The 24,667-nt window shown below is 40.7% G+C and overlaps 1 protein-coding gene across 1 annotated transcript in view; it reads left to right on the top strand.

Moving 5' to 3' along the window:
* The window catches only part of abca7 (ATP-binding cassette, sub-family A (ABC1), member 7), a 28,528-nt gene extending 5,600 nt beyond the window's left edge, over positions 1–22,928 (top strand). Inside the window, exons 13-48 of the mRNA XM_019875414.1 lie at positions 86–262; positions 778–1,000; positions 1,235–1,456; positions 1,580–1,784; positions 3,857–3,970; positions 4,248–4,419; positions 5,183–5,314; positions 5,701–5,840; positions 5,933–6,070; positions 6,980–7,137; positions 8,629–8,710; positions 8,880–9,082; positions 10,283–10,382; positions 11,051–11,193; positions 11,570–11,694; positions 12,226–12,327; positions 12,452–12,644; positions 13,262–13,356; positions 13,582–13,614; positions 13,698–13,797; positions 13,880–13,954; positions 14,071–14,234; positions 14,411–14,588; positions 15,685–15,800; positions 15,964–16,108; positions 16,257–16,380; positions 16,566–16,737; positions 16,872–16,998; positions 17,134–17,196; positions 17,381–17,487; positions 17,581–17,722; positions 17,888–18,022; positions 18,894–18,997; positions 19,160–19,252; positions 20,395–20,641; positions 21,976–22,928. Coding sequence (XP_019730973.1) covers positions 86–262; positions 778–1,000; positions 1,235–1,456; positions 1,580–1,784; positions 3,857–3,970; positions 4,248–4,419; positions 5,183–5,314; positions 5,701–5,840; positions 5,933–6,070; positions 6,980–7,137; positions 8,629–8,710; positions 8,880–9,082; positions 10,283–10,382; positions 11,051–11,193; positions 11,570–11,694; positions 12,226–12,327; positions 12,452–12,644; positions 13,262–13,356; positions 13,582–13,614; positions 13,698–13,797; positions 13,880–13,954; positions 14,071–14,234; positions 14,411–14,588; positions 15,685–15,800; positions 15,964–16,108; positions 16,257–16,380; positions 16,566–16,737; positions 16,872–16,998; positions 17,134–17,196; positions 17,381–17,487; positions 17,581–17,722; positions 17,888–18,022; positions 18,894–18,997; positions 19,160–19,252; positions 20,395–20,641; positions 21,976–22,359 — 5,233 coding nt within the window. The 3' untranslated portion in view covers positions 22,360–22,928. The remainder of the gene's footprint in view (positions 1–85; positions 263–777; positions 1,001–1,234; positions 1,457–1,579; positions 1,785–3,856; positions 3,971–4,247; positions 4,420–5,182; positions 5,315–5,700; positions 5,841–5,932; positions 6,071–6,979; positions 7,138–8,628; positions 8,711–8,879; positions 9,083–10,282; positions 10,383–11,050; positions 11,194–11,569; positions 11,695–12,225; positions 12,328–12,451; positions 12,645–13,261; positions 13,357–13,581; positions 13,615–13,697; positions 13,798–13,879; positions 13,955–14,070; positions 14,235–14,410; positions 14,589–15,684; positions 15,801–15,963; positions 16,109–16,256; positions 16,381–16,565; positions 16,738–16,871; positions 16,999–17,133; positions 17,197–17,380; positions 17,488–17,580; positions 17,723–17,887; positions 18,023–18,893; positions 18,998–19,159; positions 19,253–20,394; positions 20,642–21,975) is intronic.
* Positions 22,929–24,667: the final 1,739 nt, after the last annotated feature.

Here is a 24,667-nt window from a genome sequence, read left to right as displayed (position 1 = left end):
GATTTCAGCTAAATTTTACACCAAGGCAATGTTTTTAATAATACTTAAGCATGCTGATTGTTTATGGTGGGTTTTTTTTCTCCAGGTTTTGGAAACCTGGTCCGGCAGTTGATCCAATCAACGACATGCAGTACATCCGGGGAGGCTTTGTATATGTTCAGGATTTGGTGGAGAAGGCCGTGTCCCGTATCATGACAAAAGCGCAGCAAAACATTGGCCTCTACTTACAGCAAATGCCATACCCCTGCTTTGTGGATGATATGTAAGTCACGCCATGTCAAAATTCAGGATGATGCAGTTTGAACCTGATTCTACACCTTTGTATTGAGCTGGAAAGCTGACACATCACAACATTTTGACCGTCTGAGCAGATGCAGTACTTGAGCTGCATCCAAATGATTTTTTTTACAGATGCAATGTCGTCCAGTTTTGATTGACACTGTTGGGGTGCTATTGATTCAATACTTCATGTTTATTATTGTGGTTGTCATGCTCTAAAACTGCACTGCATTACACTGAAAGGTATTTAATATTTTGCTTGTGCCGCTTTGCTACATGAGTGTCATAAATTGGAAACGGTCGCCTTGCGGTGTTTCTCTGTCAATCAAAACTGTATATTTTTAAAGCAATGTAATACTCACGCCAATTTTGTATGAGTGTAAGCAAGTGGTGTAAGTGCTCATATTGTTCAGATTGGTCGGTGTACTTTTTTTTAAACTCATACAGGGTTCATTTCTTGTTATTTACCAATTGCATAATTCCATCTGGTTCCCACAGTTTTCTGAGAGTGTTGAATCGCACCCTGCCGCTTTTCCTGACACTGGCCTGGATCTGTTCTGTGGCGGTAATCATTAAGGCGGTGGTATACGAGAAGGAAGCCAGGCTGAAAGAAACCATGAAAATAATGGGTCTGAGTACAGGAACACTGTGGCTCAGCTGGTTCATCAGCAGTCTGGTGCCTTTCCTGCTGTCTGCTGTACTCCTCATTGGTCTGCTTAAGGCAAGAACTCTTCCTTGTTCAGAGCATCAAATGTATGAGACAAAAATAACACACTGGAATAGAAGGGACTGGCCAAAATCTGAAAACCATTGTTAAGTCCTAGAAGCAGTGATCACTGTGTTCAATGTAATTCATGACTGAATGAAGTGTCACAATACTTTTTTTTTTTGCCAATGTATAGTTGTGAATGAATTTTTGTGTTTTAATGAATCGTGTCCCTTTCTTTGTGTCTAGTGGGGCGAGATCCTGCCATATAGCAACGTGGTTGTCGTATTTTTTTTCCTGATGGCATTTGCCACTGCCACTATCATGCAGTGCTTCCTCATCAGTACTTTCTTCTCCAAAGCCAACATGGCTGCCGCATGTGGGGGGCTCATATACTTTAGCCTCTACCTTCCGTACATACTGTTTGTGGCATGGCAAGACCGAGCCACCACCACAATTAAAGTTTTTGCTGTAAGTGAAATGTGAACTTTTTTTTTTCTCAACTTAAATTAGCATTTGTGCTAAATACATCTTTTAGTGCTACAAAAGAACATTGTGTTTTGGTTAAAAGCTATTTCTACCTACTTTTCTCAGAGCTTTCTGTCTCCTGTGGCTTTTGGGTTCGGCTGTGAGTATTTCTCTCAATATGAGGAGCAAGGCGTTGGGATCCAGTGGTCCAATATGCAGTCCAGTCCGGTGGAGGGCGACTCGTACAACTTTGCGACATCTATTGGGATGCTTTATGTGGATGCCTTCATCTATGCCGTGGCAGCTTGGTACATCGAAATGGTGTTCCCTGGTATGATTGCGTTTTACTTTCTTTGTGGTACATTTTGCAAAGTGCATCTTGTAGCATGCGTAGCAGTTAACGGTGACGGCGAAACATTTTATTGTATTTTCTTTTTCAATGTCTTTCTCTGGGAAGAAACAGAAATAAGACATGTTCATATCCAACTCAAGTGAGTGACTCAAAGGGGGGACATCTTCTTTGTGAAGTGTATCACCAATACAACACAAAAGAATAATATTATATTCATTTATTTCTTACCTACAAAGATGATACAGTACAATGTAATTTATTTCAGATGATATCATGAAAATCTGGGCATCACGATGGATTGCTGGTTACAGTGTCTCTTTGTGGAGTTTGCATGTTCTCCCCGTTTTATTTTTCTGGCTATTCTGGATTGCTCCCACAGTTCCTTATGTGCATATTAATTAATTAGAATTAAGACTAAATTGTCCATAGATGCGTGCGTGAAGGGTTATCTGTTAGTATTGGGAGGGTATACTCTGCTTTTCCCCTTAAGTCAGCTTGGATAGGATCCATCTCCTTGTGAGTGACCCTGATTTGGAAAGCAACAGATAGTAGTGATGCAGAACGAGGTGTGAGATGTCATCAAAAAAAGTTCACAAAATGTTCTTATCTGTCTATGCCAGCGATTTATAGGCAGAATAATTAAATATTTTCCCATTAAATGGCAGAAGATGCAATAAACCTGTTTACCCATCTGTTGCCAATCATGGCTTCCTGTAAAGTATATCAGCTTTTTCTTCAAGTAAACTGCCCCAAATTTCACACAGAGTGGCTCATTTTGTGAGTAGATAGAGATGAGATCATCATTATTGCAGTGTTCTTTGATTGACGTTTTTGTATTTATGTTGGTGGTGAGTTTTTTTTCTCATGTAAAATTGATGCCTTGGCGCAACAGAGCATGGGAAACCCTCTATAGAGAATGGATGGAAGACTAGATTGTCCATAGGTCTGAATGTGAGTGTGAATGAATGATTGTCAATGGCCGTGTCCAAATTCGCAGGCTGCGTCCCCTGAAGGCCGCATTTTCGGCTGCATATTCTGGCCGCATGATATCACTTCAGCCGCAACTTGACCGTAAGTGGTTCCAAGAAAGACAGTTCGTAGGCTGGGTTCTGCGTCGACTGCATAAAACGTGGCGAATTTGGACACGCCTGATGTGAATTTGGACACTGGGTGCATCAAGTTGCGCCTGAAGTGATGTCATGCGGCCTTTGGAGGACCCGGCCTGTGAATTTGGGCACAGCCTATACATGGCCAGCAAATTATTACATGTTTGCCCCGTTCCATATGAGACACTTGTTTTGTTGTTGTTCTGACTAAATCTTCTCATTCAATAATTAACGTTAATAATATCGAAAGACGTTGTCACTTGCTTTTTGCAAGCCGTTTACTTCAGCCCTTTGAACACGCACAGTGGTTCTTGTTAGAGGTGCCGAACCCAACCAGGTCATATGCACATTCATGGGGCCAGAAATTAAAAAAAACATGGAGACTCGAGTGGAGGTCCCGCTATTGCAGGTCTGATTCCCCACATACATACATCTCTTCATGGAAGCTCATGTCTTTTGTTCACCGAACCCTTCATTAGTGAAAAATAAAAAAATTATGTTTTACAAATTCAAGAAATAAAAAAAAACGCATGAAAAAAGTCAACACAATTGGTATAAGTATAAAATATAAGCAACTGGTTCAGGGTGTCCCCCGCCTACTGCCCAAAGACAGCTGGGATAGGCTCCAGCACTCCTCGCGACCCTTGTGAGGATAAAGCGGATTGGAAAACGGATGGATGGATAAAATATAAGCTTTTTAATTGTGCACAAAATGAACCAACCAGTGATGGCCAAGCGGGCGTGTCATAACTAAATGACATGTTGAGTTGGGTGTGTCTTAACCTCCACGGCAGAGGCTCTGTTGAACCCCCGAGACTGATTCACCGAACCCAGGTTAAGAACCACTGAACACGCATTGTACACGATCCTATGACAAAAATTGCTGGAATTTGCGTTGGTATTGTTAGGGCAGTAACTGAGTGGTGTACAATGTGTGTCCTTCAGGTGAATATGGCATGCCCCGGCCGTGGTACTTCCTCTTTCATATTAACTACTGGAGGGGAATTCCGCTGGAGGATGGCATTCCAATCCCCACGGCCCCTATGGAGCAGGGTAAAGGTGAGACGAGAAACTGCCGCACATTGTGCCTTTGTTTCCTTCACATATTTTGCCTGCCAGCATGACTGGCGAAACAAATGCACGTGGGAATCAGTAAAGTGACGTCCGGAGCGTTACATTGTTTTTTGTACTTTTGTTGCATTTGCAGGCCGCTCCACTTTTGAGACCAAAAGTCACTGCGTACTTTATTTCGAATATTGTCATTTTATCATGAGTATAATTTGTTCAGATAAGAAGTTTATAGTCTGTTCATCGCTATTACTGTATGTGTATGTAGATCGCATTGAAGTAGACCCAAGTAACCTGGTCCTTGGCGTCAGCATAAGTAACCTGGTGAAAATATACAAGAAAGGAGCCAAGCTGGCAGTCAACCACCTCAACCTGAAGTTCTACGAGGGGCAGATCACCTCATTTCTCGGTCACAATGGAGCGGGAAAAACTACTACCATGTACGAGCAGATTGAGTTATGGATTGTTTCATTTGTGTTTTGTCTCAGATTTAAAGTTGAAGCCATGTTTATAAGAAACTGCAGCCCTCCCCAAACATTTAAAGGGACACTTGGACCCGGGATGGTCAATTTTTCACGATCAACCTCCATTTCTGTAATATTTTATCATAAAAATGATATCAACTTGCGTTTTCAATTATAGTAATTTGTTTTGGAGAAATCAATAATAAAACGTAAGGACTTTGAAACTGCCTCCTGGAAACCAGCAATTTGGCCACGCACCCTCCCCTCCCTCCAGGTCTTTGTTAGAGTCACAGGAGGGACCGGAGACTCTTTGTTCCTTTAAAATCATACATCATACATCGCTAACATCAAAACTGCAGGCTTCAATGGGCCCCAATATGTATGTAGATATCTCTACTTAGACCCACTTCAACCTCTTAAAATATCAGAAAACGACTCACCTTTCTATGGCTGACTTAAAAGCTAATGAAGAAAGGAGCAGCTTACGTGCAGTTTATGTCATATCTTGTCTGTTTTCTTTAGTAAGTCACCAAGATATGGAAACAGTTTGCTTTCCAAGAGGCTTTTTGGAAGCTTAATTGTTCAAAATGCAAAGGTTCAGCCCATCCAAGTGTCCCTTTAAGTTTACACAATTTGTATCATATCATTGATTTCAATTGCCATACTGTAATTGACTTCATTTTTGAACTGTTGCAGAACCTGTACTAATCACAAAAAAATGTGTGCGCTTCTCTGCCAGATCGATATTGACCGGTCTGTTCCCACCCACCTCGGGCACGGTGTATATTAATGGAATGGACATCCGCTACAACATCGACACCATCCGAAGGACACTTGGAGTTTGTCCGCAACATAATGTCCTGTTTGATCTGTAAGGATTGTCTTGTGTTACACTTGCTGGCCCGAAAAGTCAATTCAACGGTTCTTTCCACACAAGAGCCAAAATCTCCAAAACAGTGATGGTCTTTATAAAGGCTTAAATTTTAACATGGTTACATCATTAATTTAAGTTTCCGGGAGTGTGAGCCACGTAATTTGTCTTTCAATTCCTGGATCAAACACATGCTTTCCGATTCAGCAGCTTGTTAGAAAACTGCAAGTTGTGCAAAAAGTACGGAAACATTGAACAGTTGGACATGCACATTCAAAAGTTAAAACATCAAAGTTCTCCTGTTTTGGGAGTGTAGTGGATGCGTACTTATGAGTTAAAGGTTTGATTAATCACTAATGTTCATTTTGTCTGGCTTTCTGCCACAGTCTAACAGTGGAGGAGCATGTATGGTTTTATGGACGTCTGAAGGGTATGTCTGAAGAAGAGGTGAAGTCTGAGCTCGACTCTTGGCTCGAAGAAGTTGGACTTCTTCACAAACGTCATGAACAAACTGAAACACTCTCTGGTGAGCTCATACAAGTACTGCATGGTAACCAGTGGGGTTTTCGATTGAAAATTGCAAAAGTCTACCTGTAATCTCCCTCCTATTGCTACCAGGTGGCATGAAGAGGAAGCTGTCGGTGGCAATAGCATTTATCGGAGGCTCCAAGGTGGTTGTTTTGGATGAACCTACAGCAGGGGTGGACCCGTACTCCCGTCGGAGCATTTGGGACTTGTTGCTGAAATATCGCAAAGGTGACCTGAAAATTGTTCGTTTAAGGTGCATGCTATTTTTTGCTTTAAAGGGTGGTCTGTAGAATAAAAGAACACATTGGTCCAAAACATTTTATATTAGATCTGAATATTCTCTCGAGAGAAAGAGAAAACACTGTCTTAAAAGAACAAGCATCAGGATGGTCCATTTTTCACTACCAAGCTCACTTTAGGCAATTTTTTTCCATTTTATCAGAACCCTAAAATTTTATTCAATTGGTAGTTGTCTACCTTTAACTAGAAGTGTTTAAGTATAAGATTATCAATTTGATTATTTATCAATCATTTAATTTAAAATTGTCTAAAAGCTTGGAATTTCAGCTTCCCAAGAATAAATGTTACCGGATCTGTAGTCATCCATGCAAGTGAACTGATTGTCTTTGTGTTGAATCAAAATAAAGCAATCGCTTTTACTTTGGAAAACAAACGTTTTTACCGGCAGTACTTGACATGTTCTGTTGCTAACCAGTAACTGAGTCAAAATGTATATGTGTTGTCAGTTTGAAATAATGTCATGTTTTTCAAGAAAGAATTTGTATTTTTACACAATTTATTGATTAAATCGACAAAATAGACAGATCAATTGGTTATTAAAATAATCATTACCGCTCATCACACTGAACCAACAGCCCCTTAACTAAACCGCTTATTAGCCAAACCACTTAAATGAGGAGACATTACAATGTTGCCGTTGCAAAATTTGACCCCAAAAAACCTAAGAAAACAAGCCAAAAATTACCATGAGGCTGTTGAAGGGCATTTTCTTTCTTTCTCATTTCATTTTTAAATTCAGAACTATATATATAATAACTGGTAATGTTTGGACCATTTTTTCCGATGCATTGTCAGCAGCCATAATTGTGGTTTTTATTTTATTTTTTTCCCCTTTAGACCGAACCATAATCCTCTCCACTCATTACATGGATGAGGCAGAACTACTTGGTGATCGCATTGCCATCATCTCCCATGGAAGGCTGTGCTGCTGCGGGTCACCACTTTTTCTTAAATCTAAACTAGGATCTGGCTACTCCCTGACTGTTGTCAAAAAGGTATCAACAGCACTATCAGTAACAGTGTCCGTGCCACCACACTGCATTTTCTCACCATTTTAAAAACTACGTTTCTGTACAAAAATGAAACAAACATAATTCGTTTTCAACATTTTACCTTAAACTCCTGGTAATGTGAAAATAAGGACAAACCAATGCCAATCAAGTTAGGATGTTGTGTTAAAGCATTAAGAAAAATAGAATCAAATGATTTACAAATTGTCCACCTATATTCAGTTAAATATACAGTTCAACATATTTAATAGTGTTCAAACTGCTTTTTTTTCAAGTATACAGCACCATAAGCATCTGATCAGTTTAACTTAAATGGCAAAAAAGCAGGTCACCTTTAACCTACGGTGGCGCGTGACACAGCTGTTGCGATCTATCTTTTTTAAATATTATTCTCATTCAAAGTTTGTTTCATGTACAAGTCACCAATGACAGTGGCAAAGAATGGCAATCTGGAGCGCCGGGAGAAGCATTTTAAAATGGTACATGTACGTACGATAGTTTCTGCACTTAACATGCTGCAAAAAGTGCATCCCATGCCTCCGCGTCAAGTCTCTACTAAGGTAGACCGTGATTTCCTTTTCACAAACTTTTCGTTCATGTTCGGGGCGGTTATGGCTGCTGCTCATCATGACATGCGTATGTGTGTGCGCACGCATGTGCGTGCATGTGTGAATGCGTGCACATGGGGTAATGGGTCAATCGCTGGAGGTTGGTTGCTTGAAAAGGAGATCTTCAGTCACAAAGGGTTGGCCACCACTGCTATATGGTTTTGGCTATGCATGGTATAGTTTTGACTTGAATTTGTAGATGTAGATACAAACTGTTAACTGACAATTTTTTTATGTCTTCCTGAGCCCATGTAACAATTTCAAGGTTGCGGGTTTTTAATTCAGTGCTGCTTGAGGGATTGAAGGTCACGGGCATTTAATGTTGGATTTTGGCCTTTCCACTTATGTGCAGAGATTTTTCCAGATTCTCAGAATTTTTTGACGATATTATGGACCATTGATGATCTCTAAATTCCTTGCGATTAGGATATATGTTGAGAAATGTTCTTAAACCACTGGAGACTTTGCTCATTCAATTTTTCACAAAGTGGTGAAAGTCACCCCATCGTTACTTGTGCACATGAGCTTTCTCCTTTTATGCCCCATCATGACACCTGTTTCCAATTAACCTGTAAAAAACTGAAATGATAAAAAACAGTTCATGATATATCTTCAGAATTGAGTACCACACAATTCTCAGTCTTTGCAGGTTTTCGCAAATCACTTCAAACTTGTATAATGTATTTTCAAACAAATCTTTGAATTCACTCTACAGGCTCTGAAAGAAAAATACTGAGAAAACCTGGATATAAAATTCTACCCTGACAAGTATAATCGTGTTCGGAATCCGGTTTTGATTAACACTGAAATTTCAAGATGTTGAAGAAATAATACATGAAAAAATGTAATGTAACATAATGTGTTTTAGGACAGCAATTTATTACAGACTGGAGGAACACCCAGATCCTGCAATGGAGACGCAGGTCTGGCTAATGTGGACAATAGTTCATGTGAGTATTCTACATGATTCTAACATGACTTAGGAGGTTAAAGACTAGATTTCAGAGGATTTTTCAAGCTACAGTTTGATTATAATTGTTTTGACATATGGACTGATTGTGATTTTAATGATGACCATTTTTTTCATGACTTATGTGCTGATTGACCTCTTTATGGTAGCCATGGAAGCCCTGCTGTCCTTGGCACAACGCCACTTTCCTGATTCCAGGCTGGTGGAGGAGTCACAGTGTGAGGCGGTGTTAAATCTACCCCAGGAAGCCTCCAAGAACAGCCGCCTGGCTGTCTTTCTGTCTGAACTGGATAAGAATCTAAGCCAGATTGGAATTCTCAGCTATGGCCTGTCTGACAGCAAACTGGAGGACGTAAGCATATCTCTGCCCTCATGAAAACACATTTGCAGGCTGTAATATGCATGCCAAACCAACAGGTGGTGCTGTCACCCTATTCCTCAAAACCGTGTTCACTCACTTATCGAGGTTAATGGGGACCGGGATCCTGCCGCTATAAGTGAAAAACCGCAGTGGACCATTGGCTTCCCCGCTAGGAATTTTTCTGAAAGTGTATGTGGGTACCAGCATGGTTAAAAAAATGTGGCAGTATTTATACTTTACATATTTACTAAAATCTGTAATTATAAAACCTTATACAGAAATTAACATTCATCAGCATTGCCCTTTAAGAGGGACAAAGAGACTTGTGTTACTCTCACTTTATGCTGCTCTGACAGTGGAGCCGCCGTTAGCCTCCAGCTAGCTGATGGAACCAATCATGCGTACAGCCATACACAAAACCTCTGTGTCATTTGTCATTTTTCTCTGAATACAGTACATTGGGAAAAAAACCCCACGATGCACTGAATCCGCAATAAGTGCATCGCGAAGTAGCGAGGGATCACTGTAATCCAATACATCTTGATTTATAGAGCGCTTTCACAACCGCTGCAGCTGCAACAAAGCGCTGTACAGAACATTTAATATAAAGTAATAATAAAACAACAGAACACATAAGATAAAAAACATCGACAATAATAACAATTGTAACAACTACTCCTATGCACGCCTTGTTTGAAATGAAAATAGGTTATTTATTTAAACTCCCATTATCTGAACCACATTATCCTCATGAGGGTCACAGGTGTGCTGGAGCCTATGCCAGCTGATTTTGGGCAATAGGAGGAGGACACCCTGAACTGGTTACCAGCCAATGGCAGGGCACACGTAGACAAACAACAGCCTTTCACACTCACAAGCACACCTAGCGATAATTTAGAGTGATCAATCAACCTAGCGTGCAGGTTTTTAGAATGTCGGAGGAAACCGGAGAAGCTGGAGAAAACCCACGCAGGGACAGGGAGAGAACATGCATGCTCCACACAGGAAGGCTGGGGGCCGGAATTGAACCCCTGACCTCTGCACTGTAAGGCGGACATGCTAACCAGTTGTCCACTGTGTTGCACTTATTTAAACCCTTTGAGCGAAATTTGGTTTCAAAGCTTCGATTTCCTACGCCGAGTGAGAAAGAGTGCTATATCAGCATGTGAACAAGAGTAATGTCTTTTCCAGATCTTTCTACGAGTGGCAGAGGAAACTGAGGTTAAAGCAGGACCAGGGCTGCAGGCTAATCTTCCTCAGCATTCGCAACAGGAGGAAGAACCCAAGATAGGTGTGTGTGTGTGTGTGTGTGTGTGTGTGTGTGTGTGTGTGTGTGTGTGTGTGTGTGTGTGTGTGTGTGCTCGTGTGTTTGTCTGACCTAGCGTGTCGATGGTACCTCAGACTATTTTCATTTCCTGTACTACTTCGAGGAAGAAATAAAACTTTGTCAGCAAGGTACCCTTCAAATTACAGTAATACGAAATAAATTGCAACTCACTTCAGTTGTCAAAAAAAAAAAAAAAAATGTCAGGTTAGCAGGGTAATTATCCATCCATTTTTTTAGCTTTTGCTGCTCACGGTCGCAGCCACCTTGGCTGCTGCTCACCAGTCATTCACAGAGCACATATAGAGGCAGACACCCATTCACACTCACATTCACACAGTCACTGAATGGGAACTAAACCCACGCTGCCCACGCAGAAATCAGGCGAACAACAATTCACGGAACATAATTATACCCTTCAGCTTCAGGGGTTGTGAGGAGCATATGTGTGAGAAGAAAGAGAGCAATATAATTGGATGTTTAATTTGTGTTGTCTTTTAGTTGAACAAACACATCATTGCCACAGCATTTCTTTCCTGTCCATGAGCTTGTCTTTAAACTTCACAAGTATTTCAAAAGTGAGAAAAATAATGGCTTCTCTGTGCCTAACAAGCTCCCACAATGTTTTGTCACAGAGCCTCAGGAGGAAGAGCTGCTGAGTAGACTTGGCCAAGGTGCCACCTTGACTGGATGGAGCCTGAAATGGCAGCAGCTGCGAGCTCTCTTCATCAAACGATGGCTGTATGTTCGCAGAAGTCGTCGAGCCCTTTTTGCTCAGGTGATCACAAACAGCAGGAGAAAAGTGGGTCACTATTAAGGACCTGCGTCTTTCGGAAATAAAGTGTTTTCCCAATGTATCCCCCTTTTTAAGCAACTGGTAAAAGCGTTTTTATTTTGTATAATTTTAAGTACCCTCGAATGTGGGATTGGCGAGCAGTAGAATGCAATCAACAGACTTGCTGATGTCACATGCCACCCCAACAGGCCCCTCCTCTGAAAGGCGCACACACACTACAATCGTTACATGATTTTATACATGATATATTTGAAATATATTCACACAAATGTGGAGGGGCATATTGTCTGTATTGCAGAATTTTACCTGTTGCGCATGGGTGTGGAACATCACTGTACTGTAATTATGTGTGCTACAGATTGTGCTGCCTGCTGTGTTTGTACTGATCGCCCTGTTTGTCAGTCGCGTTGTCCCACAGTCTGGGAAGTACCCAGCCCTGGAGCTCCAGCCTTGCATGTATGGAAAACAGTACATTTTCTTCAGGTATACTAAATAAATACACATTCAATTTACTCTGTCCTTGCTTGATTACTCTAAATGCACTGAACTTGACTTTATTGGTCAGCCTGTTGGGACTAAGTTGTTGTTACTTAGTTGCTACTTCATACTGTTCTAGAAAGGAGACTGTTGTGATCAGTACCAGGTGAACTGTTCTGTACCTCTATTTTGGGATAATCTTGGTATGGTACGGAAAGAATTTTCACTTCTGTTTGGTTGAAATGGAATAGAAAACAAGTGTTTTCTGTAGTAATAAACATTTGTATGAAAGGGGAAAGTATGTGAAGTGCATGGGTTTCCTGTGTTTTTAACTTTGTGTCCTGTACTGTGTTCCATTTCACTGTGACTCTTGTATATCTATTTGTGCGGGTGATTGATTGATAAAACAACATTACTAGTCATTTTTCCAGGACTCATTCCATAACCTCCTTACCCACTATAAAAGTCAGCCTGTCATGATGCAGGATTTTATCTTGACACCTTGTTAATTGTCATTGTGACCTGACATATTTATAGCATGGATGCTCCTAAAAATCCACCCATGGAAAAGTTACTGGAAGCCTTGTTGGACCAACCAGGTTTCGATTCCAAATGTATGGAGAACAAGAAAAGCACCGTGTAAGATTCAAACACGTAAAAACATTAAAACACCTTTGCATTTAAATTAAACCTTACTACTGCTCTTTTTGTGTTGGACAAACATTGCTGCCTCGCCTTATCCGCCAATCCCATGTTCCCGCAGTACCCACCGGCATGAAAGTAAACAAGGGCGTGTGTTCAAGCGGCCTCAGGTCCCTGACTCCACCTGGCAAATGTTCAGCACAGTCAACTGGACCAAGGAGAGACCTTCACCCGACTGTCAGTGCAGCACAGAGGACTCACGCCGGATGCTCCCAGACTGTCCAGAGGGAGCTGGCGGACTTCCCCCTCCACAGGTTAGTATGATGTCATCATGTCATATCCTCACTGATTTACATGGAACTAAAAGTTTTGTCCCGAATATATTTGTTAAAATGTTAGAATCATGCATCCATTTAGATTGCCCTTCCGTATGAGATTTTGAGGATAGCTGAATGGATGATTTCTATGCTGCTCACAGCCTTATTAAAATTAGTCTTTCCCTGCTCTGTCCTCTGCATTTTTGATTGTTTGTTGATTTAGTTGCTTGGATCTAAATGCGATTTATTAACAAAAATACATTAGTTGTCATTTTCAGCAACATTTTCATGTATTTTTTTAAGGGTATTGCAGTTCCTCATTGAATGCTTTTGAAATAGAGTACTGTAATATATGATGGATGAGGTCATTATTTCATGCTTCCCACAGGGGAAATTCAGGTGTTAGAGAACGTTGTTTTTAGAAAAACTAAAACATTAGAGGGAATTGGAATCAAATACAATAAAAGCCACGAACAATATTTGCAACCAATTTTTTCAAAATTGAAGTGGCGTGTGGTTTTTGAACAGCATCAACGGATATTGAGGCTTCTACAATGTCAAATGTTTTCTGATTTCCCTATCTTATAAATTTCATTTTCATGTTGAAATTTCAGGTCACACTGTATCCTGGTGTCATCCTGCAAAATCTGACAAGTTATAATATGTCAGATTACCTGGTGAAGACCTACTCACAAATTCTTCGGAAGAGGTACATTTTCTATTGTCTTTAACTTTCGAATAGTTTTTTTTTCAAATTAAGATCAATGGAAATAGCACTTTACTCTTTCAGAATCATTCATCTTTGGCAACAGTCATCACATTATTGTACTGTATTGTTTCTAATTTTTTTTACATACTGCATTCTTGTTTTCATATAAGCTCTGAATCCAGGCTAATTGTGCCCCCAAAAAATAATTAAAATGTTCTCTTACAGCCTGAAGGCCAAGAAGTTGGTGAATGAACTGAGGTAAATTCCAAGAAAGGAAACTCACTTTTCCAGGCCCATTTCATTTCAACTATGTGGAAGCTATTGAAGTCACTGTGTTGCAGGTATGGAGGCTTCTCCCTCGGAAGTGTGAGGCCTTTACCTCAGGACATCGATGTCAAAGATTCAGTTACAAAAATCAAAAATGACTTCTCAGTTTCACAGGTATATTATATTCTACTTAATTTTTGCCCTTCTATTTGTCTTTTTCAACACTGTGCAATGTAACATGTTTTATTCTTCTCAGAATAGTGCATTGAATAAGTTCTTAAACAAACTGGTTGGGTTTCTGGAACGCCTCGATGCACAAAATAATGTCAAGGTAGCGTCATTTCTTTTCTCTCTCACCAAACCACAAGCAAGAAAGGGAATTTTCTAATTTATATGTGATTTTTTTATTGATTGATTTATTTATTTTTTTTCTTTGTTGTCCTACAGCTCTGGTTCAATAACAAAGGCTGGCACGCTATGGTGTCATTTGTTAACGTGGTGAACAACGGCTTGCTCAGAGGCGGACTTCAACATGGCCCTCGTAGACCAAGCATCACGGCATATAATCACCCGCTGAACCTCAGCAAGGAGCAGCTTAGCCAAATTGCCCAGTGAGTACTGCATGGGTGACACTTTTGCATGACAAATATGGCCAGATGAGATAATGATCTCTGGCATTGCTTATCTTTCTTCTCCATGTGATTGGTAGGAATGTATGCGTTGTAGAAGCGAATTGATCAAATCAAGTGTTGCAATGGCAATTTGATATTTCCTCTTTTGTTTTTAGGAGCTCATCTTCAGTGGACATCGTGATTTCTGTCTGTGTGATCTTTGCCATGTCCTTTGTGCCAGCCAGCTTTGTGCTTTTCCTGATTGATGAAAGAGCTAGTAAAGCCACACATCTGCAGTTTGTCAGCGGCGTCCAGCCAATCCTCTACTGGGTGGCGAACTTCTGCTGGGACATGGTCAGCACAGATACCAGAATTACACCTTGTGTGTTGGGGGTGGGCATTCGTTTAGCATATGAACTAAGAGAGGAGAGTGATTTTGAAATTTCATCGCCAAGTTTTATAATTATAATAATAATAATAATACATTTTATTTATAAGCACCTTTCAAAATACCCAAGGACACTTTACAATCAAAAAGAGCAATAAAACCACATTTTAAACATAACGGAATGCGGGATGAGGACATCATCCATTTGCCATGCACGCAGGCGGAGTTCAAACAAACAAAACATTGCTTTGATGCTTTTGCTGGCTGCCTCAAAATTATCAGAGCAATTGATGTCTTTTCTCTCACTTGGTTTAGATACTTGTTTGTCTCTTTCACCAACTTTATTTTGGCTTTTTGCCTTTTAGTAAAATCACTTATACTTAAATAACTTAATAAAAGTTAATAATCTGTGAAAGAAAATCATGCAATTTAGTCTCAGCCTTTTGGCATTTTGATCATTTGGGCCCATAATTTATGATTAAACAGAAAAAAGTAAACAGTTCTTGTCATTAGGAGAAAATACCCATTCATTTTTCTTTTCTTAACCCCGCAATTCTACAATGCTCATATTGCAAGCCGACCACCCAAAAAATTCATTTTTATGAATTTTCTGGGGTGGCACGGTGGACAAATGTTGAGCATGTTCGTCTCACAGTGCAGAGGTTGCAGGTTTGAATCCTCCTCTGGCCTTCCTGTGTGGAGTTTTTTACTCCCTGTGCCTGCATGGGTTTTCTCCGGGTATTTCGGTTTCCTCCCACATTCCAAAACCATGCATTGTAGGTTGACTGAACGCTCTAAATTGCCCCTAGATGTGATTGCGCTGTAGTTGGCAGCCGTCTACAAGAGCGCTGCTATTTTTGTTGTATTTGTCATTTGTTTTGTCATATGGTGGTTTTTGTACTTCATGTGGACCCGTTGTGAACTGTTTTCAGCGTTTTGGCCACGAGATTCATTGAAGGAAAAGAATCTGTGCTTGATGGTTGCACGTTCTTGGCAGCATGCGTGGGGGGTCGCTGCTATAAGGTTAATCTTGTTTTTGTTTGAATGTTGCCATTGCTTCAGCTGAACTACACCATCCCAGCCATTATCGTGGTGCTCATCTTCATCAGTTTCCAGCAAGAAGCGTATGTCTCAGCGACCAACCTGCCAGCTCTCATCCTGCTCCTCCTCTTCTACGGGTATGTATTGGCAGAGTTTGTGCACATCTTCAATTCAATAAAGCTCAGCACACATGGTGTGAGTCATGTCAACGCTGATATATTTTAAATTTTGATATCTTTAATATACTCATCCTTAATTATATTTGTTCATCATACAAACAAATTTCATCAATCACTTTAGGTGGTCCATCACCCCCTTGATGTATCCAGCATCCTTTGTGTTCACCGTTCCCAGCACGGCCTACATTGTTTTGACCTCTGTCAACCTTTTCATTGGAATTAATGGCAGCATTGCAACATTTGTTTTGGAATTGTTTGCAGATGAGGTAAAATCACAAGCCACTCTTTAATATTTTATTTTTTCTGGCAGTCTCTTATACAACTGTGTTAGAACTGAACTGAGACTTGTGTCTAGAACTTCACACATTATATTTCCAGTTGTAAAATAATTTCTGGACGTTTGTGCCTTTACAGTCTTTAAACGAGCTAAACAAGGTCCTGAAGAAATTGTTACTCATTTTCCCTCATTACTGCTTGGGAAGAGGTCTCATGGACCTGGCTAAGAACCAAGCCATGGCTGAGGTCTCTCAGAGACTAGGTATGGTGATCTTCGAATTAAAATACTGTACTTAAATTGGCATACATTCATCAGGCCCACCCCGATACTCCAAATGCAATCCAATGCAGAAACTGTGCACGCCTATCACATTATGTTCAGCTACAGCTGATGCTTATCAAGTAGTCCCAGAGCTTTTATGATATTGTGGTTGTTTTTTTCTTCAGGCATGAATCAGAGCTCGGACCACCCTTTGCAGTGGGACTTTGTTGGGAAGAACCTCTTTGCTATGGCAACAGAGGGGGTTGTCTTCTTCATTTTCACCTTAATGCTGCAGTACAAATTCTTCATTGGGCACATGAGTTTTCGAAACACCCGTCTTTGTCTGTCATGTGTCAGGTATGCTCAGTTTTTAGAGGCTGTTCTCTCTGCTGTGTTGACACAAAATTGTGTTCGATTCCTACTAAAGTCACAGTGCACATCTGTCTTAATTGTAAAGATACTATCAAACTGTTGTGGTTCTGTGTGTTCAGGCCATGGTCGGTTGTGTCTGATGTCCTTCCTCTTGGCCCTGAAGATGAGGATGTGGCCAGGGAACGAAAGCGGGTCAAAAGAGGCAATGCTGATTCCGACATCCTCACCATGATTGACTTGACCAAAGTGCGTATTTTATTTTGTCCATGATCTTAAGAAGCAGTTATTCTAGAGTAAAGTGGACAAAGAGTTAAACATGTACGCACAGGCCTGTACACGTTTCAGATTTTAGTGCATTAAATCAAATTGTCCATTTTTCAGATATACAAAGCTGGAAAGAAACCAGCTGTCAGTCGGCTCTGCCTGGGGATTCCTCGTGGCGAGGTGGGAGCGATGTTCAGCCATTTTACTCCAGCCAGCCACAACATTAAAGACACCTTCCATACGCAAATTTACTCTGAGTAGAAGAGCTAAGATAATATACCCAGTTTTAATCGACAATATCAAGAGTTATTCATTTAACTACATGTGAAAGTGTTATTTATATACTGTAACGTTTGTCCTCCAGTGTTTTGGCCTGCTCGGTGTGAATGGCGCAGGGAAGACAACTACGTTTCGCATGCTGACGGGAGATACGTCGATCAGCTTTGGAGAGGCTTTCCTCAACCACCACAGGTTCACATTTTCATTGACATCCTCTTTTGTAACGACACTGACATCCAAAGACCTACGTGTTACATGACACAAATACATGACTCCATTTCAAAGTGTCCTGAGAGAGCTGGACAGGGTTCACCAGCTGATGGGATACTGCCCGCAGTTTGACGCCATCTGCAACCTATTGACTGGCATTGAACATCTGGAGCTTTATGCCCGTCTACGAGGGATACCTGAGGAGTCTGTCACCGAGGTACCATTAACAACATTCCACCCATAGTATATAAAAGAGAACATAATGAACATTATATATTTAATTTCATTCCAAAATATGTGTTGAGCCAAAGCGGTTATTTTCAATTAGATTCCACCAAAACCATAACAAGGCTACAAATGCACATTTTGTGTTGTCTTTTAGGTGGCTAAGTTGGGTGTGAAGAAAATGGGACTGAGTCAGTATGCCAAGCAAGAGGCTGGAAACTACAGCGGAGGCAACAAGAGGAAGCTCTCCACCGCGATCGCCCTCATTGGTGCTCCGCCTGTTTTATTTCTGGTGAGCAACGTGGAGACTTGTTGACAAACATGCTTGAGGTAACAAGAGTGGGCGAAAGCACCATAATAACAGATGTGACTTTAAAGTGGCTATAATTGAGAAGTAACAGTTTTTAAAAAAAGACAGCATGCGACACCAGAAGTGTTGCCATCGGTGACCATAAAGGGCAGAGGAGGGTAGTGTAGCCAAAAACTGGACTCAAGTAAGACTGCTGTTACTTTACAATACTGTAATATGACTCAAGTAAAATGCAGCCCTCCAAATAAGTGCCTGAGTAATATTAAAAAAACATCCTCAATGAAAATACTACTCAAGTACACTATTAACTTGAGAGTAACTTCTGACTTGTTTTGGGTTTTAAATCGGAGTATGAATGCGAACGGCATATCAAATAAAAATAACTGCATAAAATTTCATCCATCCATCCATTTTCCGATCCGCTTTATTCACACAAGGATCGTGGGGGTGCTGGAGCCTATCCCAGCTGTCTTCAGGCAGTAGGGGGGGGGGCCCTGAACCATTTGCCAGCCAATCGCAGGGCACACAGAGATGAACAACCATCCGCGCTCACACTCACACCGAGGGACAATTTAGAGTGTTCAATCAGCCTGCCATGCATGTTTTTGGAATGTGGGAGAAAACCCGCGTACCCGGAGAAAACCCACGCAGGCCCGGGGAGAACATGCAAACTCCACATGTTAGGATCCAGGATCGAAGCCACGACCTCCGCACTGTGAGGTCAACGCGCTAACCACTGGCCCACCGGGCCGCTCTTGCATAAAAATTTGAATTTGCAATTTCCAGTATTGTTGAATAATATCCCTGCATTCTCAAAACATTCATTTTTTTCTATTTCCATCTTTGCCCCCAGGATGAGCCAACAACGGGCATGGATCCAAAGGCTAAAAGGTTCATGTGGAACTGCATTCTCTGCTTCACCAAAGAGGGAAGTGCTGTCGTTCTGACCTCCCACAGGTAGCGGGGACTATTCACTTAGCCATCATCAACTCATAAATGTCATGGCACCAGCACTGATCAAGCAGTCAATATATTTGACAAAAAGGTTGAATGTACATAAAAACGCATTCACAGTCTAGTAGAAAGGTGACGGTTTTTATGCTTTGCTTGTATGATCAGTATGGAGGAATGTGAGGCTCTCTGCACCAGAATGGCCATCATGGTCAATGGCCGTTTCAAGTGTCTTGGCTCTGTGCAGCACTTGAAGAACAGGTAACCAAAATCAATTGTTTGTGTGTGTGGAGGGGGGCGGGGGTGTTTGAATACAGCTTATTTGTTTGACATCATTCACCTAAATGCCCACATGTCCCGACTGTCCCGACTGTCACCTACTGCATTCACATTCTGAGCCATTTGTTATTGTTGACCATAAAGTTTAGGTTAACTTTGGATCAGATGATCAGTTTAAGGTATTTGACATGGTCACCTGATGGTGTTTATAGTCGAGCTAAAGTAATAGGAGGGCTGAATGATTAATCGCATTTGCAATAAAATCACTTTGACAAAGTGCAATTTTGTAATAGTAAGGGCTGCGGTCACCCACATTTCCACCGAAACTGATGGAATACATATGCTCCATCTGTTGCCATCTCTGTGTTAAAAGACATAAGCCAATTTTCATGACTTGGTGACCTATTTTTACATGCTGTTTTTATTTCCATTAGTGATGGGAAAAAGCTTCAAAATTGTTTCATGAACTAGTATTTATTTTACTCCTGTAGATGGCGCTCTCTGTTCAGCATTGGGCTGAAAGCACACGGACTTGTCATTACATAATTCCCTTTATTTAAATCACTATCATTCTAGAGGAGTCAAAAAATAACTCGTTCACGAAGCATATTTGAAGCTTCATTTTCCCATCACTATTTTCCATGATGCAGAGGGGTGGCACTATAATTGAGTGTTTAATTACGGTAAATACACTCTGTCATCTGGTGCAAGAGCATGTGATTTTTCTGCCTGTTGCTATTCGTGGTTGGCATGGATATATTAACAGAAGCATTTTTTATGGAGAATACATTTTCGTCCATATAATTGACATTGGGCAATTTTTCATGGTACAACTGACGATCTCTGACGGTACACTCATGGTTGGTTGAAAATCACTGCTATAATTAACTGTCACGAAGAACCATTGTCCAGATCAGATGATTTCTATTTTGCATGTGCATGTGCTTGTTTAGGAGCAGTCCTACTGTGCGTAGATTCTCAAACCTTTAACACCACATTCAGCCTTCAAAAATAACCTCTCTGCCACCGTAATGATAACATGAAAATACAGTATCGATGCATTGAACACATGACAAGTTGCTGTGGAAAAGGCTACAAACAATTTCACCTTGTTAATGATACAGATTTGGTGATGGCTACACCATCATCCTGCGTCTGGCAGACAGTGATTCCAATCCAGACACATGCCCTGTCAAAAACTATATCAAGAACACCTTTCCCATGATCGAGTTGAAGGAGCAGCACCAGAACGTGCAGCAGTACCAGCTTCCAGCACATGCCTGCTGTCTGGTTCAAGTGTTTGACGTGCTGGCCAAATATGAGGAGCTGGGCATCAGTGACTTCTCCGTGTCACAGACCACTTTGGACCAGGTGAGGACAAGATTCCAGCAAACAGTAAACATTCATGATTTAATGGAGCAGTGGCAGTCAATGATGGTATTTCAGCAAGGCAGGATTCACAGTGCTTACTTGATTAGAATTTAAAATTCAGTTAGGTGCAAACGAATGCATGAAAAAAAGACCAAGATTTCAGAAAAGCACTGATCCCGTTGATCACGACTAAACCCATCGGTACACTATTCATTATACTTGTGGAGATCTCATTAAGCTGTCACATAAATTTCAAAAAGTAACGTGCTACAAATGACACTGATTGTGCCGTTTTGGCCGGTTTTATTGGCACTCATAGCTGGAGGCATTCCTAATCATTTTTTAAATTATTTTTCCCAACATATGAGACTCAGTATGATGCAGTGCAATTTAGCACTGCTGCATTTAACAACAAGAGTGGAGAATTTGCTGTGTTAATTAGCAAGATTTAAATTTAGCCTAATCCGCACCCCCGGCCCTCCCCTTTGTGGTTCTCTGACCGAAGCTATACCCCACTTTAACATGCACAAATGTGAATCTCAATCATGGCCGTTTATAATGGCATGCGATGATGAAAGTGCGCACTTCCAACTTTAGTACATTAGCAGCTCCAGCAATACTAAGCTAGCATTAGCTCTGTAGACAAACCAACGGTAGCCACAGCTGATACCTTGATAGCGGGACTTTTTCATAATTGAGTGTTACTGGAAAAGTAAAGATTAGCAGTTTAAAGTTTTAGTGAACATGCCTTTTCCGATACAAAGCAATTTTGGCAAGGATGCTGTATTACATAAAATATTGATGTTCTACTGTAAATGTGCTAGTGGTCATGTTTCGTTTTTTTATTTTTTTTTTTTTTGCATCATCATAATTAATACTTCCAATGAAATAAAACTAGTTATTTAGTCTTACATACAAAGTTGTCTTAAAATTCTTTGCTTGACAGCTTTCTGTGTCTGTATTCCTGTCCCACTCTCTCCATTAAACATGACACGTTTACATCAGTAAGTAGCAACAAGGCACATCTTTCATATCAGATTTCTTTTCTACAACACATAGTGGGAAAAGTGTTACGATAGCAAGCATTTTTAACGAGTATTGCCTAAGAATTACCCCACCCTCCGTACCCTGTATTTTGCATGTATTTAGGAAACTTTGAGCCTTCTCGTTTGCTTAAATTTGCACCAAACTGCAAAAAAAGACACTTATCAACCGAGGTGAAAGGGCAGGCGCTTGAGCACCACCTTGTGGCTATGTTTGCTCATTCCTGTTTGAACTCATCCTTTGAAATGGAACTACAGTAAAACACAATGAACATATTCTCTATTGCCTAGGTCTTTGTCAACTTTGCTAAGGAGCAGACTGATGATGATCAGCCCTCAAACGTGAACATTGACAATGGGACCGTACAGAGCAACCTGTCCACCCGACGATTTCAGATGTTTTCCTCAGGCGTCCCGCACAAGACACCAATCTCGCAGCAAAGGACCTCCGCTTGTGACAAAAGAAGCAAGAGGGAAATTAAAACCTCCATATCTCAGCCAAAGAAGAAATGTAGAAAAAGCATGCGCAGCAGCAGCTTCACTGGTAATACCGTTGGCACTGAGGAAGAGGTGTGTCAATCTACAAGGTCAAAACGGAGCAGCAAAGATCAGAATCAGAATCAGAATTCGTCTGTCTTTGTAGTTGGCACGAGCACAGACGACACATCACTGTGACAAGGGAGTAAGGGCAAACTGCAAGCATGCTACAGTATTTATGTTCACTTGGAACATGGCTTCCATCTGGTTAAGCTCTTCCCAGCATGGAAAGGCCACCGACTAACAGTGTCAACATATCGTTGCGATAGTGAAAAGGGACTCTTAAAATGTTACGTTTGACATGATGCCTCCCAAAATGGTTTCTGTGCCTTTTCCACATGTTCTTTATGTACCCTTGCACTCTTCACTCAGATTTAAAAAGGGCTTTACAAGCCTCATTCACACGCCAGTGGGAGGCTGCCGCCATGTCCACTGGGAGCAAATTAGGGTTCAGTGTCTTTTGCTCAAGGACACTTCAACATGGGCACAAGGGTTGAGGATTGACGCACAACCTTCGGGATGGGAGACAAACATTCGACCACTTGAGCCATGGCGCCCAATTATAGTTACATTTGCATGACAGTTGATAATCAAAAGAGGTGTTCCTCTTTGCAATCTCTTATTTTGCACTTGAAAAGCAAAAAAAAAAAAAAAAAAAAAAGTGACTAGGCTGTTCGTCGCTAGATCATTTTGAAACCATTTTCATTATCTTGTTCATGTCTTATGTATTTTATTGTGAAAACATTTTGTGAAGGACATGACTTGATTTCAATTAATCTGACATTTTTGTTTATTGTGATTATTAATTGTGAATTCTACCATTTTAAACAGCTCTGAAAACCTGGCTTGAAGACAAGTTAGGACAATTATTAAGTACATGAGTCCTGTCTGCACATGACTGAAAGTAGCAAATTGAAGGGTTTTTTGTTTTTTGTTTGTTTTTTTTTTTGCATGGAAATCTGCGGCAACATCAAAATGAATTGAGTGTTAAAGTCTAGAGTGAATGACAAATACTCAACATAATAATCACAAATATATATTTTTTATCTGTTTAGAATTTTTTTGCAACTAAATAAATCTGAGGTGACTTGACTGTCCAAAGCACATATTGATTGCTCTGTGATGTTATTCTGGAGAATGCAGAGTAACTACATTCCTGCGGCAAATTGAAACCCATTTAATCCAAAAGCATATGATTTGGTGATTGTCGGTATATTGTATTTCAAAGACACAAATGGACTAAATGAGTTAAAATGAACATAACTTTACTTCTCAAATATCTGATTCTGGTGTGAAAGTCGCTTGAAAGTCACATTGTTCACAATTCAGTAGAATTTTGGTTGAGTATAAAGAGCAGTGTTCCCCGACTTTTATTGAGCCAAGGCTACATATTTTACATACTGGTCAATTTTGTAACCTAGATATAAAAAGTCTACATACCGGTGTTTATACAGTACACCATTTTCTTTCTCACTTTTTCCACTATTATTGTGGCCTATAACTATTAGGCTACTTAGTTGTCGAGAAAAATATTCGACGATCGTTTTTGGCAATTTTATGACATGTTACGGATCAAAGCAATCGCATCCATCCATCCATGTTTTTGGAATGTGAGGAAAGCCTTTGTAGTTGCCCCCCCAAGGGTGGATGCCTGGGGCCCTGCCCAAATGGCACCACACCTTGGCAAAGGAGCATTTGGATGAGAAGAAAAGAACATTTTAAGTGAATGTTTAAAAAAAAAAAAATCTCCACCTACAGGCCAGTCCAGCTAAACAATACCAAGAAACCTGACTGGTCAATTAATTGAAAATACAAAAAATATATAATTAAGAACGTATGCTCTGAATAATTTTTATTGGGGGGGGAATCACTGTGTAAAATCGATAAAACGAACACTGCTTACAACACTTTGCTGATTGTGAGACATGGTTTGCAGCACTGTGCTCAATTTCCCACTTTCAAATTGTTACAACAGCAGTGACCTGTGTGACCCCATCTGTGCATTGCTCCCATATACTGTTTCCCAATCTCTATTGAGCCATGGGGCATATGTTGTATTCGAGAAACTGCACGCCACAAGAAAAACGGTAACAATATAGAAAATATAGACACTAATAATTATGATCTTGTCTCAATTTACTCACATTGACTTCATGTAAAATCTGTGCCAACTTGAACACAAAGCTGATTTCCATCCATCCATTTTCTAAGCACTTAATCCCCACAAGGGTCGTTGACGTCCTGGAGTCTATCCCAGCTGTTTTAGGGCAGTAGGTGGTGTACACCCTGAACTGGTTGCCAACCAATCGCAGGGCACACTTAGATGAACAACCATCGCCACTCACACTCAAACCGAGGGACAATTTAGAGTGTTCCATTAACTATCCATGCCTTGCAAATGGCTGGCAACCAGTTCAGGGTGTATCCCACCTACTGCCCAAAGACT

The sequence above is a fragment of the Hippocampus comes genome, unplaced genomic scaffold (assembly GCF_001891065.2).
Source record: "Hippocampus comes isolate QL1 unplaced genomic scaffold, H_comes_QL1_v1.1 scaffold132, whole genome shotgun sequence".
In the NCBI taxonomy this organism is placed as follows: Eukaryota; Metazoa; Chordata; class Actinopteri; order Syngnathiformes; family Syngnathidae; genus Hippocampus; species Hippocampus comes.
The sequence above is the reverse complement of the archived record's forward strand: the minus strand, read 5'-3'. Positions and strand labels throughout refer to the sequence as shown.